Here is a 17,999-nt window from a genome sequence, read left to right on the forward strand (position 1 = left end):
GTCTTAAGAAGTTAGACGAGAAACTTATCATGAGACATTGTATTTAAGATCAGGCATTGTATTTTAGTGACCTTTATTTCTCTGGTTGCTAGTATGTAGATAACGTGTGGCTCCGCAAGGTTTCATTTAAAGAGTTTAGCCTCTTATTGAAGAGGCTGTGTAAAGGGGAGAACACGGGATGGCTTTTAGGCTTTTGCTATTTTCTCCAGGTGTAACAATGGACAAAATAAAGGGGATGGTCATAATTGTGTGCCACTCAAATCAGATGAGATAATTGTACGGCAAAACATTTTATAGATTGTAACAGTTGTATAGGTATCAAGTGGTAAATGTTTTTTTCATTTAAATAGGCAATGCTATCTTAAATCCTTCTAAATAATACAATTAAATATGCCTTGTCACTCAAAGAATGACATTTGGAGAAGGAGTATAGTGAAACTTGATACCTTTAGGGCATTTTATAACCAAAACTGGTTGTATTTATTTTGAAAATGTAGGTGCTGGGCTATCCTTCTGCGTGTTTTTTGATTCACTTTTTTTACACCAGTAAAATTCATTCTTTTTGATGTGCAGTTTCAGGAGTGTTGTCAAGTGCCAGTGGTTGTATAACCACCACAATCAAAGTATAGAGCAATCCTGTCCTGTGAAAGTTCCCTCCAGCTGTAGCTCAGTAGCCAGCCCTTCCTTGTACCCATTCCCAGCCCTTGGCAAACACCAATCTGCTTTACCCTTCTGTAGCATTACTTTCTCTAGGATGTCACCTTACACGTATTTTTTAAAGTGTAATATCTTTTTGCTGTTGAATTTGGATGGAAAGGGCTGTTTTATTTTCATGTCTGAAACACACCAAATAAGCATGGATTGTGGAGAACTTTGGGTGTACATTTTTACAAAATTTTTTTTTAAGTTTATTTTTTGAGAGAGAACACGAGTTGGGGAGAGGCAGAGAGAGAGGGAGAGAAAGAATCTCAAGCAGGCTCCATGCTGCCAGTGCAGAGCCTGATGTGGGGTTCGAACCCACGAAACCACAAGATCACGACCTGAGCCGAAACCAAGAGTTGGATGCTTAACTGACTGAACACCCAGGCGCTCCTGGATGTGCATTTCTAAGAATAATTATAAGCAAGTCTTTTATAGACATGCATTTTAGACGACAGACACAATATGAATTTTTGCAGGTATATTTATAGTGTCCTCTGGCCGTTGTGTCCGTAGGTTATAAGGTCTGGTATGTCCTGATCTCAGGTAAAGGTGCTTTTTTGTCTCTCTGACATTAATATAGATTTTAATTTATGTGATTTTTAAAAAAAGTCTTTCTAATGTGTCAGACTTCACTTTGCTTTCCAGTTTTGACTTTAGTTGTGAATGGGCAAAAAGGAAAAAAAATTCATTCACGACTTGACATGTTAAGTAGAGATGCCATAATTCTAAAGTTCTAGATTTAAAAGGATATTATTGCAGGCAGCTAGTCTCTCCTTTGCTGTCCTGCCCACTGGTCCTTTTTAGTGTATTCAATAAACTTGTATCTCTTAAAAAAAAGTATATTATTATTGCAGAAGGATCGTATTTTATCCTGACTTACAAGAAACGTAAGAAAATCCAATTTTAAGAAAGAAGAGATTCTGGTTTTATAATATTTCCAGTCCTTAGCAGTAGGTGCTATATATGGTATACCATGGTTAGAGAGTTTTAAGTATCTTTGTTTTAAAATCAGAATTAGTGTAGACTGCAACCTGATTTGTTATGCTGACTTTTAAAACCTAGAGAAGTTTTGTTATCAGATAGTAAAAAATTAGTATGCCACTAGTCTTCACTTTATTTTTCATTGCATAATTTTGACATTTTTAATGTAATTTTTATGATAAGTTTAGGTACACAAACTTCTGTCAAGTTATGTATAAGGTTAAATTAAGATTAGGCCTATATATACTTTTGATTTGAAAAAAAGAGTTAGTGATATTAGTGAATTATTTGCCTTTTACCTGGAAAAGAAACAGTTAAAACATTTGTAATGTAACACTTATCTGCCACGCTCTCTTTGATAGTTGCTATTTCACTCTACACTTTTTGTCTGTTCTTGTTGGCTTATTGCATGGAAATAAGGTGACCTACCTAGCATTTTTAAATTGCTGAAATTATTTTGTGTTGCTATGTTGTTTTGTTGATTTTGAAGAAAATTATGTGTATTTCTATATTGGCCGTGATCTACATGTTTGCTGATTGTGTTACCTCTGTGCTCTAGGGAAGGACAAGAAAGGAAGCTGTAATCTCTCTCGTGTGGACAGCACAACTTGCCTTTTCCCTGTTGAAGAAAAAGCAGTGGAATATTACTTTGCATCTGATGCAAGGTGAACTTCCTTCCTTGATTCAGAGAATCTTAGCAAAACTTTTCATGTTATAGAAACCAGAAGTCATTTTGTGTATATCTTGTTATGCTGTGTAAGAGAATTTTGTCAATTAGGGAAATATAGGTGCCCTTTTTAGAAATGGGCGTCCTAAGAAAATTTTTTCTCTCAATTCAAAGCATGTAGGTCAGTTTTCCAAGAAAAGATAACAGTACTTGAGACTTGTTCTAGCATATTAACTGATATCTTGTATATTTTTTGTCTTCTTTTTGGAGCCTTAGCCAGGTCTTACAGGGAGGAGAGATTTTAGGTTGGAATTTAGAATAGACTGGGTTAGTGTCCCACCAGTTACAGTATAGTTGCTAAACCGCTGTAGTTTTAGTCCAATAAGGACACTCACCTTTTTAATTCAGAAGTAATATGGATTATAATCACTTTTATAAAAGAAATAGTACTAGACTAAGACATTTTGAGTGAAAAATACTGTGGGATGCTTAGATGCATTTATAAACGGAATACTAATAGTGATGAGGATAAAGCAGAATTGTTCACATTGCCAACAAGTATTTGGAGTCATTTGTTGTGCCCTAAGGGGATCTAACGATGAGATAGGTCGCAGGTTAGATCATGCCGGGAATGCATTGTCTCAGTGGGGGAACAGGCTTCACTGTTGCCTAATTTTTGCAGGTGGTTAGTTAGTGCTGGGATGCTTCATTGTTGTCATTAAGTAGGTTGGTCAGACTTGACAGTTATGGCTTAAACTAGAAATTGCAGAAGCTTATCCTTTTGTCGTTCGCTCAGACACTCATATTGAACACTCTGAGCAAAGCCATGTGGTAGGCATAGGAGATAATGGTGAGTAAAAATAAAAATATACTTGTCCCATGGGTGCCTGGCTGGCTCATTCGGTGGAGCATTCGACTCCGGATCTCGGGTTTGTGAGTTTGAGTCCTATGTTGGGGGTGGAGATATTCAAAAAATAAAAGAAAATAAAAATAAATAAATAAAATAACCCTTAAACACACACACACACACACACAGACACACACACACACACACACACACACACACACACACACACACAACTTGTCCTTAAGGAGCTCTTTCTTATTGGAGGAGACAAATTTTAATCAGTCACACAAGTGTAGAATTCCACCTGTGACAAGAGCTACAGAATGCCTATACCAGGGTGACTTACACTCCTATGGGTAAATTTCTGTAAGGGAATGACACTTGAGAGATAAAAACATATTAGTAGTCGATTAGGTGAAGAGGTAGAGGGAAGAACATTCACTTTCTGTGAATTGATCAGTATGTGAGAACTCAGGATGGGTAGCAGTGTGGCTGGCATAGAGAGAGGAAGTTTGGTGGGAGTGGAGGCTAGAGAAGAAAGTGGGGTCATGCTTGTGCTTTGTGGTTTTCTGAAGAGCCAAAGGGAAGCCATCAAGTGTTTTGTTGGGTGAGGGAGAAATCTTGGTTGGAGTTGCCTTTTGACATTCATTTTGGCAGAAATGGAAAACAGATGGAGGGAGATTAGAGGGCATGTGGTTGGATAAGTTAGCAGGTTCCTATGGTGGTCTAGCCAAGAGCTGATGGTAGCTTGAACTGGTTTGTGGTGGTGGACATAGAAGCTTTGAAAAATATTTAGGAGTTAAAATTGGAGGATTTGGTGATAGAATGAGGAAGAAATAGCCATGCTTTCTGATCTGATCTAATTTAATTTGGTTTAGGGTGTTGCACAGAGATCCTTTTATTCATTGTCCCTAGTTAACTGCCCACTGCCCTGTAGGGAATGGCCTTGGTAACCAGAAAGTTAACAGAGATACTCCAGGATGATAGGTTTGTATTTTAACCATGGTTTCTGTGTCTTGATGATAGTTTTATTTGTAATAATCATCCTTGATTGTTGATTGTATTATCTCCTTGAACATTTTATAGTGCTGTCATAGAACATACCAATCGCGTCATCTTTCTTGAAGATGATGATGTTGCAGCGGTGGTGGACGGCCGTCTTTCTATCCATCGAATTAAACGAACTGCAGGAGATCACCCTGGACGAGCTGTGCAAACCCTCCAGATGGAACTCCAGCAGATCATGAAGGGTGAAAGTTTTTGTCGTGTTATAGCTTGGTGTTCTTAATGGGAAGGAGACACGGTGTTGACTGAAACCTTCCACATGATGAGTGAGGGGATAACACGAGGGAAAGGGATGTTTCTTTGGAAAATTATCTGCTGGTCTTAAAGTAGTTGTCCTTCAAACTAATTCATGGTTTGTTGTTTTTGATGTTAAAAACACGGATTGGTCATTGAAATGGTTCTTGATATTTTTAAGATACTTCATAAGCATAGTTTGTGTTCTGTTCTTTATTCCTCTCTTACTCCCTCTGTGCTTCAGTTTTCTCTTTTACAGAAGGAGGAAAATAGGACCTACCTTGTTAAGGTTGTTTTGAGGATTAGTTTATGTAAAGCCTTCAGAACAGTGCCTGACATGCTTAGTGAGCCCTACGTACTGTTTGCTCTTGTTAACTGTTAATGATTATTGCCATCGTGGTTTTTATTCTCCTCCTTTGTCATGGGGTCGAGGTGGGATAAATGCTAACGTTTATTGCATAACTGCTATATGTCAGGTCTTTCCTATATTAATCCACATGACAATGCTGTGAAGTAGTTGCTGTTCTTACTATAAAGAATTTCCCCAGAGCCATTTATGTGGTAAAGGATAGAACCATGATTTAAACCTAGATCTGACTCTAAAACTTAAGCTTCCCACTCCCTGTTTTGCTCTCACTCGTATTTTAGGTATGAAGTTAATAAAGTGAGTTTTCCTCCTTACTTGCTTATTTTTCTTCACATAGGGTAAAATGTCATATGTGAATATTGTACTCTAATGCATGAGCCCTCTTTTCATTTACTAAGATGATGTTACAGGAGGCAGACTTTTAGTTGTGTACAAATTTGTTATTTTAATGATGTAATTTATATTACTTTAGGCAACTTCAGTTCATTTATGCAGAAGGAAATTTTTGAGCAGCCAGAGTCCGTCGTAAACACGATGAGAGGAAGAGTCAACTTTGACGACTATACTGGTAACTACATGCGAGTTATTATTTCGGAGTCTTCTGTGGGGCTTGACATTGGCAGCCTGAAAGTTCATTGTCCTTTATAGCTTTATAGAAAACTGTGACTACAGCCATCAGTGGAGTCCAATCATCCTTCAAAAGTCCTTCAGTGTATTATTCCACTGATAGGAGATATACCTAGAATAGTCAGATTCATAGAGACAGGTGGTAGATTAGTGGTTACCAGGGGCAGGGAGAGTGGACAAAGAGGGAGTTGTTACTTAATGCGTACAGAGTTCCAGTTTGGGAAGATGAAAAAGTTCTGGAGATGGATGGCGGTGATGGTCGCACAACAGTGTGAATGTGCTTAATGCCTCTAAACTGAATCCTTAAAAAATGTTAAAATGTTAAATTTATGTTCTGTGTGTTTTACCACAATAAAACAGGGGAGATAATAACTAATGGTTGCCAGAGGCTGAAGGGAGGGGGTGGAGAATGACTGCTAATGGGGATGGGGTTTGGGGCAGGTGATGAAATGTTCTAAAATTCGGTAGTGGTGATGGTTGCACAACTGGGAATATACTAAAACCCACTATTTGTACACTTTAAAAGGGAGATGTTATGGTATGTGACATCTCAATAAGGTGGTTATAAAAAATGTAAAAACAAATGGCTGGAAAGTCACATTTGAAAGTTGTCAGTTAAAAGAGTATTAGGGTGAATTTCCTGCGGGGGGGGGGGGAGGGGGAGTCCTCTAGTGTATAATTAAAAACATTGAACTTCCTTCCACTTCAGAAAACCTTTAATGGGCACTTGCCATATACCAAGGACTGTTCTGGGCACTGGTTCTCCTCTCGTTGGGAAGCTTACATGTATGTGCTCAGCCTAGATTTTCTCTTACCAGTTTCTAGATGAGTGAAGGTGTGAACTTCCTCACAGGTTTTCCGGGTGTCTGCTTAATGCCTTTTGAGAAAACCCGTACCTTTCTGCCTGTTTAAGATAGAGCTGAGAGTGCCACTCTGGTCGTATTTCTGGACACTCTGTCTGGACCTTGTGTCACACGAGTGTGCACACCTTGCATAGATGAGTTTGAGATGGACTCTCTGTGGTCAGAAGATAAACTATTTATTGTGAAATCACATTTTTGGAACACTGCTCGTTCATCATGACAGTTTAGTAAACAGTTTAACAAGCCAACTGGGCTAAGCTTCTTAGCATTAATTAGTTTTTGAGAAATAATAGCTAGTGTGCAAAAGATCTGTTCCCAAATCCGTGTGTCATATGGACGGTATTAAGTGTCTTCTTTATGCTGTGTCCTGTTAATTGATTGAATTCTCTGAGTAAATGCTGTCTCTGTATTTTTTTATTTTTTTATTTTTTCTGAGCAGCGTCAGACTTTCTCAACAGGAGAGATTTGTTGAAGCTGAATTATAAACTCAACATCTGTGTTCAGGACACCATGCTGAACATAACAGGGACTATAGGGAAATTATTTCTAATATGGTCTCCTCTTCGAGGTTTTTATAAGTCTAGAAGCGGAGTGAATATATAAGTATTTAAAGAAAGGTAAATATGATACCTGGCATTAGAAACAAAGTTTAATGTTGAATTAGGAGTAGAGAATGAATCAGTCTGTGGCTAGGGGCTTTGGGGCCAGGGAAGGCCTCATGAAGCAGGCAGGCATGAGTTTGAAAGATCTGAAGGGTTTAAATAGGTGGAGATGACGTGGGAGCCTTGCAGTTGGAAAGAACAGCATTAGCTGAAGGGGAGATAGTGGAAAACCATCAGCAAGCTGTTGGCGGAATAACGTGTAGTCCAGTTGTCCACATCTAACACTTGAAGCAGAGTAAGGAACATTAAGTCTGGGAAAGAAGGTGGGAGGAGCTGCCAAGGGGGGCCTGGAATGCTCTAAAGTGGGAGGTGCAGGGGGACCGCCTCGTGTAGAAGTTGTAGAGCTAGCAGGAGGCTTAGAAACCAGGGTGATAGAGCTTCACTGGATTGAACTGGGTACCAGTCTACAGTGTGCACTGGAGGGACGAGAGGCCGAAAAGCAGTCACCAGTTCGGGTGTTGTTCCGTCCAGGGTGAAGCGAGGGGAAGGAGAGGGGAGAAACGGGAGCTGCGTCTGCCAGTGTGGGGCTGTTAAAGGTGGTTGCACTGGAAGGACTGGGGTGTCGCAGTAAGGACCGCCTTATGGTATTTATGGAAGGAAGATCGGGGAAAAGATTTAATTCATAAAGGAAGACAGTGAGATAAACTTTGAGAAGTTCATGATTTTATTTATTTATTTATTTTTTAACGTTTATTTATTTTTGAGACCGAGAGAGACAGAGCATGAACGGGGGAGGGGCAGAGAGAGAGGGAGACACAGAATCGGAAGCAGGCTCCAGGCTCTGAGCTGTCAGCACAGAGCCCGACGCGGCGCTCGAACTCACGGACCGCGAGATCGTGACCCGGGCTGAAGTTGGACGCTTAACCGACTGAGCCACCCAGGCGCCCCTGAGAAGTTCATGATTTTAAAAAGCACTCTTCTCAATGTTATGTTCCTCATAAAAGTTCTGTAATACAAACAGGATAGCTGTTAACTTTTTTTTTTATCAAGGCAAGGAAATTGAGGCTCTGTCAGTTTGAGTGTCTTGCGAAAGGTCACATTGCTGGTCCCTTTCGGAGCCGGACTAGGGTTCGGTGTCCAGTGGTGATCTTGAAATGCTCCATCCCTACTCCGGTCTTCCGGGCACTCTTATTGCTTCTAGTAGCATGGCCTACCTTATTAGAATTAGGCTTCTCTCGAAAGCATCATCCATTCGGACCTTGGATGACTCCTTCCAGAACTACCTCAAACCTCCCTCAGCCAGCAGGGAATTTGCTAGTTTTTAGGGAACGAGTTGTCAGGCAGCTGATCTTACCATCTTATTTCCCTGTCATTGGTCATCTGGAATACAAGTCTCCCTGGTAGTCTCTCTGCTTTTATACTGAGTCATCTTCATACTGTTGCCGTTGGATGACCTGAACACAACCTCTTGATATTGTGCTTTCTTCCCAGACCTTTCCAATACATGCCGAGGTCTGTGGAAGAATTCTGCAGGCAGAGGTGCACGAACCTTTGTCTAGTGCAGAAGCCACAAGGAGGTCAGTCTGGCTGCAGCGGCCAGGGTGGGAGGGAAAGTACTAGGAGATGAGGTCAGAGTTAAGCAGGAGACGGGACATGTGGGCACTTGAAGCCATAATAAGGAGTTTAGATTTTATTCCAAGTTACTTGGGAAGCTGCTGAAGCTTTTTGTGGTTTTATTTTATTTTCCAATTTGCTGATTTTTTTTTAAATGGAGAAATATAATACACCCTCTCAGTACTGAAATTTAAAAAGGAGAACATAAAGTTATTCAGAGAAATAAAAAGCAAAACATATGCCTTGGTTTTACATTATGTCCAAGTAAGGTAGAAAAAAGTGTGCAGAAAAAAGCGTCAGACGCAGAGAATGCTGCCCGGTGGTGTGCAGGTCTGTCTTCTCAGCCATCCCCTGAACTGCCCTGAACTCTGGTAGCCACAGTATCTTGGGTAGCAAATTCACTTGGTGGGTGCTCAGGAAATATTAGTTGAATAATGGAATGGACGTTGAATGAAAATTTCTCATAGGTAGAAAAGTAGCTTTTCGTTGAAGTATTTCTAACACAAGAAGCCCTTAGAAGAACACATAAATAGCTATAGAGACAGAAAGAAGACAGACTCATTGGAAGGTTTTGAGATCACTTTATGGTTTTAAAGAATCACTCTACAAGGTGGTTTTATTCTGTGTGTGGAGAACAGGCTCTGGGAGGTGGGGGTAGAAGAGAGAGCAGTTAGGAAAGCGTTGCTCTTGTCTGGGGCAGAGATGTTAGACCACATGATGGTATTAGAGGCTCCTTTTGAAGGTGTGCTCACAGGACCTGCTGGGGATGGATGTGAGGATGGATAGGGGCAGTCGAGGGGCACTGCCATCGGGTGCTTGGGGGTGGCATTTACTGAGATGGGAAGGACTGAAAGGAGAGGGTTTTATATTGTGTTCAGTGCACTGTTCTGGGTGGGAGCACTGTTTGTGTGGGAAACTAATGTAACTAAGTGTTTTCCCAGGTAGCTTGAAGAGATATAAGTAGATATAATAAAATTCACCATTTTTGGTGTATAATTCTGAGTTTTGACAAACTTCCACAACATGATCGTAACCATAACCTCTACAGCCATCAAGATGAAGCACGGTTCCATCACCCTAGAAACCTTCTCATGCCCCTTTGTGGCCAACTCCTTCCCCACCCCAGCCATCACCATCTAGCGATCTCATCTGTGTCCTGTGTTTTTTGCCTTTGAGAGAAATTTTAATCTGAAGAGAGGAATGGAAAAATGACCAAACAGGGTAGAGTGTGATAAAACCAGAAGTGTGTGGGATCCCGGAGGGGTGAGGTTAGTTATAAGTTTGGGGGAGACAGTTAAGTTGTGACCTATTTAATTTCATTTTAGAAACCATTCAGAACTGTGCTTCCCAAGAGGCGTGGAAATTCTTTAAAATGGTAGTGTTGTTCCCAGATTGGCTGTGGACACTCATGAAAAGTGATTACCTATTTCAATATGGTTCTTTCCTAAATAATTATATACACAAACTTTTATTTCAGTGAATTTGGGCGGTTTGAAGGATCACATTAAGGAGATCCAGAGGTGTCGGCGTTTGATTCTTATTGCTTGTGGGACAAGTTATCATGCTGGTGTAGCAGTAAGTGGATTCTTAAGATTTTCACTGTTTGATGTTGGATATTAGAAGGTATCTGTAACACACCATGTAAAATTATGCTTTGTTATATTATGTTGTCAAGACCAAAATCAGGAGGCATTCGGGGCAGAAATGTTAACAGCTGCTTGGAATTATTTATCAACGGAAGATTTGCTTTAGAAAGGTCCTTAGATATCCAGGTAGACCACCTGCAGTGACTTCATGGAAGGCCAAGGGTCGGAAAGGTTTTCTGTAAGAAAAACTTCTGTAGGAGCAGTCGTTAGGTTTTGCTTATTATTATTTTCTTGACTCAGACAGATGGCTGGTAATGTGTTGAGCCTCAACAGGATCTTACTTGGTAGGCACATTTCTGCAAACAAAGAAAGTCTTCTTTTTGTCAGACTTTGTTCTTTAATTACTTTGGAAGGTAAATTTTTAAAAAATTTTACTTAGAAAATGCATTCCAGTTCTATTCAGAAATAATTGACATACATCATTGTATAAGTTCAAGATGTATAGCATGATGGTTCGACTTAGGTATATTTGGAAATGATTACCACAGAAGGTTCAGTTAACATCCATCTTCTCATAGAGATACCATAAGAAAAGAATATAGAAAGAGATTTTTCTCTGTGCTGAGAACTCTTAGGATTTACTCTCTTAACAGCTTTCCTGTATATCCTGTACAGCAGTGTTTCTTGTAGTCATCATGTTGTACATTACATCATTAGTGCTTTTTTTTGCCAGTACAAAACTGGCAGTTTGTACCTTTTACCATCTTCTTCCAGTTCCCCCCTCTCCAAACCCCTACCTCTGGTAATCACAGGTCTGATCCTTTTTTTTTTTTTTTTTTTAATGAATTTATTTTTATTATTCATTTTCTTATTTATTTTAGATTCCACATATAAGTAAATCATACAGTATTTGTTTTTCTTTGTGATACTTATTTCACTTAGCATAATGCCTGCAGGGTGCATCCATGTTGTCACAAGTGGTAGGATTTCCTCATTTTTCATAGCTGAATAGTATTGCTGTTTGTGTGTGTTTGTGTGTGTGTGTGTGTGTGTGTGTGTGTGTGTGTGTGTGTGTATACCACAACTTCTTTATCCATTCAATAATTGATGGACACTTAGGTTGTTTCCATGTCTTGGCTTTTGTAAATAATGTTTCTGTGAACAGGGGGGTGCAGATATCCTTTCAAGTTAATGTTTTCCTTACCTTTGGATATATTCCCAGAAGTGGAATTACTGGACATATGGTAGTTCTATTTTTCCCTCTTTGAGGATCATCCATAGTGTTTTCCATGGTGGCTGTACCAGTTTACAATCCCACCAACAATGCACAAGGGGGAAAATGTCTGTTCAGGTCCTTTGCCCATTTTTTAATTGGGTTATTTAATTTTTTTGCAGTTGAGTTTTATGAGTTCTTTATATATTTTAGATATTAGTCCCTTTCACATACCTGGTTTGCAAATATTTTTTTCTCATTCTGTAGTGTACTTTTCACTTTGTTGATGGTTTCTTTTGCCATGCAGAAGCTTTTTGGTTGGATATAATCCCACTTGTTTACTTTTTAATTAGCTTTTTGTGGTTTAGGTGTCGTATCCAAGAAATCATCACCAAGACTCATGTCAAGGAACTTTGTTCCTGTGTTTTTTTCTTGGAAGTTCATGGTTTCAGGCCTTACGTTTAATCTTTAATTCATTTTGAGTTAATTTTTGGGAAGCTGAAATTCTGCATCCAAGATGTGTGTTGGTTGTCCATGCAGAAGCATAGGAATATAATGGTCTTTTAGTCCAGTAAATCAGATCCATGTGTAGTTTTCTTATGAAGAGACCATTTATAATACTGTTGATGTCTTATCATGCTGTTGATGTCAACTCCCATAAGTATAGAAGACCCTTACTCAGTTTCTGCTTCTAGGATTGATCGCGAAGTTTATGACGTAGTAGTTTTTTATTTGCTGGGGTGTAAGTATTTATATCTGTATTTGTGGGAGCCAGTCATTTAACTAGTGATAGAAATTAGATGATTGTCTAGCCCTTGCATCTCAGTTCTCTTACCCACCCACTCTCAAATCACATGGTCTAAAAAAAGGAAAGTCTAGGCAGTATTCAAGGGGAGAGTCCTAAGAAAGTGTTTGTTTTGATCATGGAAATAAAAGAATGAGTTAAAGACATGAGTGTAAATGAAGGGCTTGGGCAGTTCACTCGTGGCTTAGATCTATTGTTACTGAGTAAGCCCTTTATTCAGAAGTAAAAAAATTTGATTAAATGTTTCATCTAATGCTAGACGTGAATTTTAGGGCAGAAATTTTATGCTATGTTAGAATTCTCTAATTATGAAATTTGAAAAAATGTAAGGTTTGTTTTGTTTTGTTTTTTGATAGATACTGAAACTACTGTAGTTAACAAACATTAGAAGTCCCTTTGTGGTTTGTCATACAAAATAGTGTCATTAATTCTTTTCTATCTAGTTTTTTGGTTTTGTGTGGTTTTTGGTGGAGTCTAAAATGAATGACACATACGCATAGCTGCTTTTTTATGTATGTAATGTGTATCCTGAACAATAACAATCAACTAAAATCATTCTAAGTATAGTTTGATTTTCAAAATGTTAATTGTCACTGGGTTTTTACAGTGACATGCAGTCAGTGGAATTTATAACAGTAAATTAGTCTCTTAGGATGAAAATACGTCATTCTGTCTATTTATAAAGAGTTGCTTCCACTGAAAGAAAAAGACATGTATTAGCACAGATATATATATCTTGAGATTACTTTTGTGGGATATATTTTAAAATATCTGGTAAGTTGCCAGATTTGTATCTTTTTTTTATTTTGAAGAATATAATTCCAATATAAATATTATATTGTGAGGGGGAGGTTTGATTTCTATTTGAGGGAAAACATTTAGCATTTAGGGTCAGTAACTTTGTGTATAATTAGTAAGTAAAATACATCAATGGAAAAGGTTAGTTAAAAATAAGATTTTATCTTTGAAGACTTTCTGTATGTGATATTATAACATTGTTAAAAAGTGCCAAACCAAAGATAGAACAAAACCATTTAGTTTACTTTTTTTTTAAGTTTATTTCTTTCTTTCTGAGAAAGAGCAAGTGGGTGCTTGCGAACAGGGGCAGAGAGATAATCCCAAGCAGGCAGAGCTCGTACCCCTTAGTCTGCCATTGTGGAAAAGAAAGTTAAAGGGCTGAGGCACCCTGGTGGCTCAGTAGGTGAGGTGGCTCAGTAGGTGAGGTGTTTTGATAGTCTGTTTTTGATTTCGGCTCATGTCATGATTATGAGATTGAGCCCCACGTCTGGGCTTTGCACTGACAGTGCAGAGCCTGCTTAAGATTGTCTCTCTCCCACTTCTTCTGCCCCTCCCCTGCTCATGCTGTCTCTCTCTCTCTCTCTCAAAAAAAAAAAAAAAAAAAAAAAAATTAAAGGGCTATGAAGTGAGGAAACCTTTACAGCTGTTTCACTACTGTGAAGGAGAAATGCACTGGTGGGGCAAGAGATGGGGGAGGGGGTGCTTGCGTAAAGAAGCAGGTGGTCTCCGCAACAACCAAATGTATGCATCTGTAGGGCCTAAAAATTTTGCTGCCTAAAAGTTTATTTTTGTCTGTTGTTTTACATTTTCTGATGATGAGAGTAAAAGGAATTGAATTAGAGTAGAAATTAGCTATACATTAACTAAAATTTAAATAAAAATTTGAAAAGAAAAGAAAGAGAAATTAGTAAAAGAAATGTTATGATATTCTTTGAATAGAAGCACACTGCCCCCTACTTCCCTACTTCACCCTCCATGCTGCAAAGTTTGGAAATAGTAAGCTTTCTTAAACAAGATTTCTAAAATGTATTGATTTTTCTGGAAAATGGTACTCTTTGTGGATACATAGTAATTTTGAAGTGTTTAATTTTTCACGAGGTGTTTATATATCTGTGGCTATCTCATTTGAAATAGGAATTGTCATTAAAAAATTAGGAATTAGGAAGTTAGAGATAACATTCAAGCTAACTCAGAACAGTGCTTTTTCTACCTTCAAAACATTTTGTATGTGTGGGTGTGTTTGCTTATAAGAATATATGCATTGCTAACTGTCTAAAGAGACTTGTACTAAATGTTAACAGTGCTTGTATGCTGGCCAGTGGGATAGTCTGTATTTGTATTTTCTAACAATGCTTGTTGTATCATTTTTATGAGAAGTATGCATTGAATCCAAGGAAGTCCAGTGAGCAAGAGTATTTGAAGTAAGGTCATATGACCAGGTCATCTTTTCCTTGCAGACACGTCAAGTTCTCGAAGAGCTGACTGAGTTGCCTGTTATGGTGGAGCTTGCCAGTGATTTCCTGGATAGAAACACACCAGTTTTTCGAGATGATGTTTGCTTTTTCATTAGTCAGTCAGGTATGCTAATTTTAAAAACTTGAAGGAAAGGAAAGTCATTCTTGCGCATGATCATAGCATATCTTGGCAGAAACTGCTATTTGAAGATAAATAGATATTACAGATGACTTGACAAGTCCAGATTTATTTTGATATTACATAATTGTTTATGAATTTGTAAAATTAACACATTTTACTCTCAAGGAGCTGAATTTTCAAAGACAAAGTGGGAAAGGAGATCCTAAAAAGTAGGAAGCTTTTATTCAAAGTTTGGCAAACTTATTATTTTAAGTGCATGTTTTAAATTTTACTTAAATGATATTCTTGAAAGTATAGTCAGTTTTTTGTTTTTGCATCTAAGAAACAGGGTCTGCTGATTGCTCTGTGTGTTACTTTTGTCTTCCTTCTTACACAGGTGAGACAGCAGACACCCTGATGGGTCTTCGGTACTGTAAGGAGAGAGGAGCTTTAACTGTGGGGATCACAAACACGGTGGGCAGTTCCATATCAAGGGAGACAGACTGTGGAGTTCACATAAATGCCGGGCCCGAGATTGGCGTGGCCAGCACAAAAGTAAGTCTTGACTTTGTTCTCATGATTATCTAATCATAGTTGTGGTGGAGCACACTAATCTGTATCTTCTGGGTCATTTGTTAGCACTTACGGAACTCATCAAGTTTACTAATCATTGTAATTATTTTACGACTTCATGGTGAGTAATAGATAAAACACTTGTCATTCTTTGCCTCAGTCCCATCTTGAGGGGTTGAAAGGGCCTCTGCTGGCTATCCATTCATCACTTCTCTTCCTCCTGCCGGTGCCGTGGGGTACATGGTAAATATGATGTCCTCTTCTTTTATTAAGGATAGTTAGGGAATTAGAAAAATAACAAATTTAGAAGCATCCAGTTTTTTTTTTTTAAAACATCCAGTTCAATTCTAATAGTTTTTGACATTTTGACAATAGTTTATTGACATATTTTATTTGCACACTTATAGTTTCTAATAAGTATGACAAAATGTACATATTACCTTTGAAAGTTTGTAAGGGAGGTACACCTTTCGTATAAAATTTACCTATTAAAAAAATAAAAATGAATATCCTATGACAGTATCTATTCCACTTTGGATACTACATCTGTGGAGATTTAAACACTTTTTTTAGGGCCTTAGACTACTTTGCTCTTTGAAATTGGGATATATGTAAATTTAGTATTAGTAATAAAAATAGGAATCTTAGATATATAAATGCAAAAGATATTCTCTTTGCACAAATGCATTACTCTTTATGATTTTAGCATTTCTGTTTTTCTGCTTAAGTGTGTAATATTTCTTGCTGATTGTTTAATGAGATACTTAGGTATCAGTGAATTTGATTCTAATTAAAGGTGTGTAGAAGAAGATGTTAACATGTGCATAGCTACATTTGAATTGTTTTCATTAGAAAAAAATTTTTTTAATGTTTATTTTTGAGAGAGAGACAAAGTGTGAGTGGTGGGGGATGGGCAGAGAGAAAGGGAGACACAGAGTCTGAAGCAGGCTCCAGGCTCCGAGCTGTTAGCACAGAGCCCAACGCAGGACTGGAACTCACCAACAGTGAGATCACGACCTGAGCCAAGTTGGATGCCCAACCGACTGAGCCACCCAGGCGCCCCTGAATTTTTTTCATTTTAAAGAAACTCAGAAGTTTTGGGGAGAAGGAGAAATTTGTGATTCTTCTGTAAAAACTCTGAGTGAGGTTTTTTGTTTCTTGGTTACTTTGATGTTGCTAACACTATAATTTGCAGAAAGCTGAAACCTGAATTTTCTCCATGTGGTAATTAAAACATGTATGATGTTTGTGCTTGGGTTTCCATTCTGTGCCTGAATAAATAACCAGCCGCCCTCAGCAGCAGCATACAGAGTTTTGGAACAGTGTCCAGACAGACAGCTTTGATCAGGGATTGGCATTCCAAGGCCCCTTTATTCACAACACATGGCGAAACAAGGGCTTCACCGTGGGATATGTGGGATGTGGGGTCACACCACTGAATGGACGCTATTGACTTCCTTTTTATTAAAATCTTTCTTGAACTGTGAGCTGCCAGGGGAAGTACAATTTTTTTCATTTCTAATTCTGTTTCTCACAGAAACTTTAATTTTTCTCAACATTTTATTACGATATTTTCAAACACACAGCAGAGTTAAAGGAATTTTATGTTAACACCCATATACCTATCACCTAGATTCTACCATTAACCTTTTCTTCTATAGCTTTATTGAGGTATAAATTTCACACCATAACATTCACTAATTTTCAGTGTATAGTGTTAGTAAATTTGTTAACTGTCACTACAGACCTGTTTTAGAAGACTTACTTGAAAAAAAGTTCCTTTGTGCCCATTTCCAGTTAACCCTTACTCCCGCCTCTTAGCCTCAGCCTGAGGTAGGTATAATTGCTTTCTCTTGCTATACTATGTCATTTTCTAGAAATTTCTTATAAATGGGATTGTATAATGCATGCCTTTTGTGTCCGGCTTCTTCCACTTAACAGGACGTTTTTGAGATTTTTTCATGTTATTATCTCTAGCAGTAGTTCTCTTTTTTGCAGGTCCTTTTAAATAATCTTTTTATTTTGGGATAACTATAGGTTTATAGGAAGTTGCAAAGATAGTACAGAGAAGTCCATGTACTTTTCACCCAGTTTCTCCAATGGTTACATCTTATGCAAGAAAATAAGCATCTTTTCATAGTAGATATTGTAATTAATTTCTTTTAAAAAATGACTTCCTTGGGGCGCCTGGGTGGCGCAGTCGGTTAAGCGTCAGACTTCAGCCAGGTCACGATCTCACGGTCTGTGAGTTCGAGCCCCGCGTCAGGCTCTGGGCTGATGGCTCAGAGCCTGGAGCCTGTTTCCGATTCTGTGTCTCCCTCTCTCTCTCTGCCCCTCCCCCGTTCATGCTGTGTCTCTCTCTGTCCCAAAAATAAATAAAAAACGTTGAAAAAAAAATTAAAAAAAAAAAAATGACTTCCTTAAAATTCTTAGTAAGCCTAGCAGTTTAGTCTTTCTTTAATTTTTCTTGGATTCTTTAAGTTTTCTTGGATTCTAAATTTTGTTTTCTTCAATTGCCTTAGACATTCTAGGCTTGGAGTTGTACAGGTTTTGCAGTTTTTAGTAATAGGCTGTTTCTGAATGGCAGATATGTTTACATGTTAATAGGTGATCAAAAAAGCTTATTATTGGTCCTAATCCCTGGCCCTGTGATGGAGCTAGCACAAGAATTCTATAATCTTGATTATAAATCCCCAACTTTGCCTAAAAAACTGTCAGGGCTAGAGAGAGGGTAAGTCTCTCATAATTTCAGATCACAGACAGTTTGTGTTTCTGTAGGAATTGATGGGCATAAATATGCAGGTTTAGCAATTTTTGTATGTTATTGCAGGTGTTTAAAATTTAACCACACTACTGACTTTTGTTGAATTTTAAAAATAA

The 17,999-nt window shown here is 38.2% G+C and overlaps 1 protein-coding gene across 2 annotated transcripts in view; it reads left to right on the plus strand.

Moving 5' to 3' along the window:
* Positions 1–17,999, plus strand: part of GFPT1 (glutamine--fructose-6-phosphate transaminase 1) — a 57,104-nt gene that overhangs the window by 26,488 nt on the left and 12,617 nt on the right. For both annotated transcript variants that reach the window (XM_086700954.1, XM_086700955.1), the window contains 6 exons: positions 2,243–2,348; positions 4,284–4,447; positions 5,336–5,431; positions 10,047–10,144; positions 14,429–14,549; positions 14,944–15,101. In XM_086700954.1, the coding sequence (XP_086557080.1) occupies positions 2,243–2,348; positions 4,284–4,447; positions 5,336–5,431; positions 10,047–10,144; positions 14,429–14,549; positions 14,944–15,101 (743 nt within the window). The remainder of the gene's footprint in view (positions 1–2,242; positions 2,349–4,283; positions 4,448–5,335; positions 5,432–10,046; positions 10,145–14,428; positions 14,550–14,943; positions 15,102–17,999) is intronic.

Source organism: Puma concolor, chromosome A3, assembly GCF_028749965.1.
Source record: "Puma concolor isolate L17-30 chromosome A3, mPumCon1.1.hap2, whole genome shotgun sequence".
In the NCBI taxonomy this organism is placed as follows: domain Eukaryota; kingdom Metazoa; phylum Chordata; class Mammalia; order Carnivora; family Felidae; genus Puma; species Puma concolor.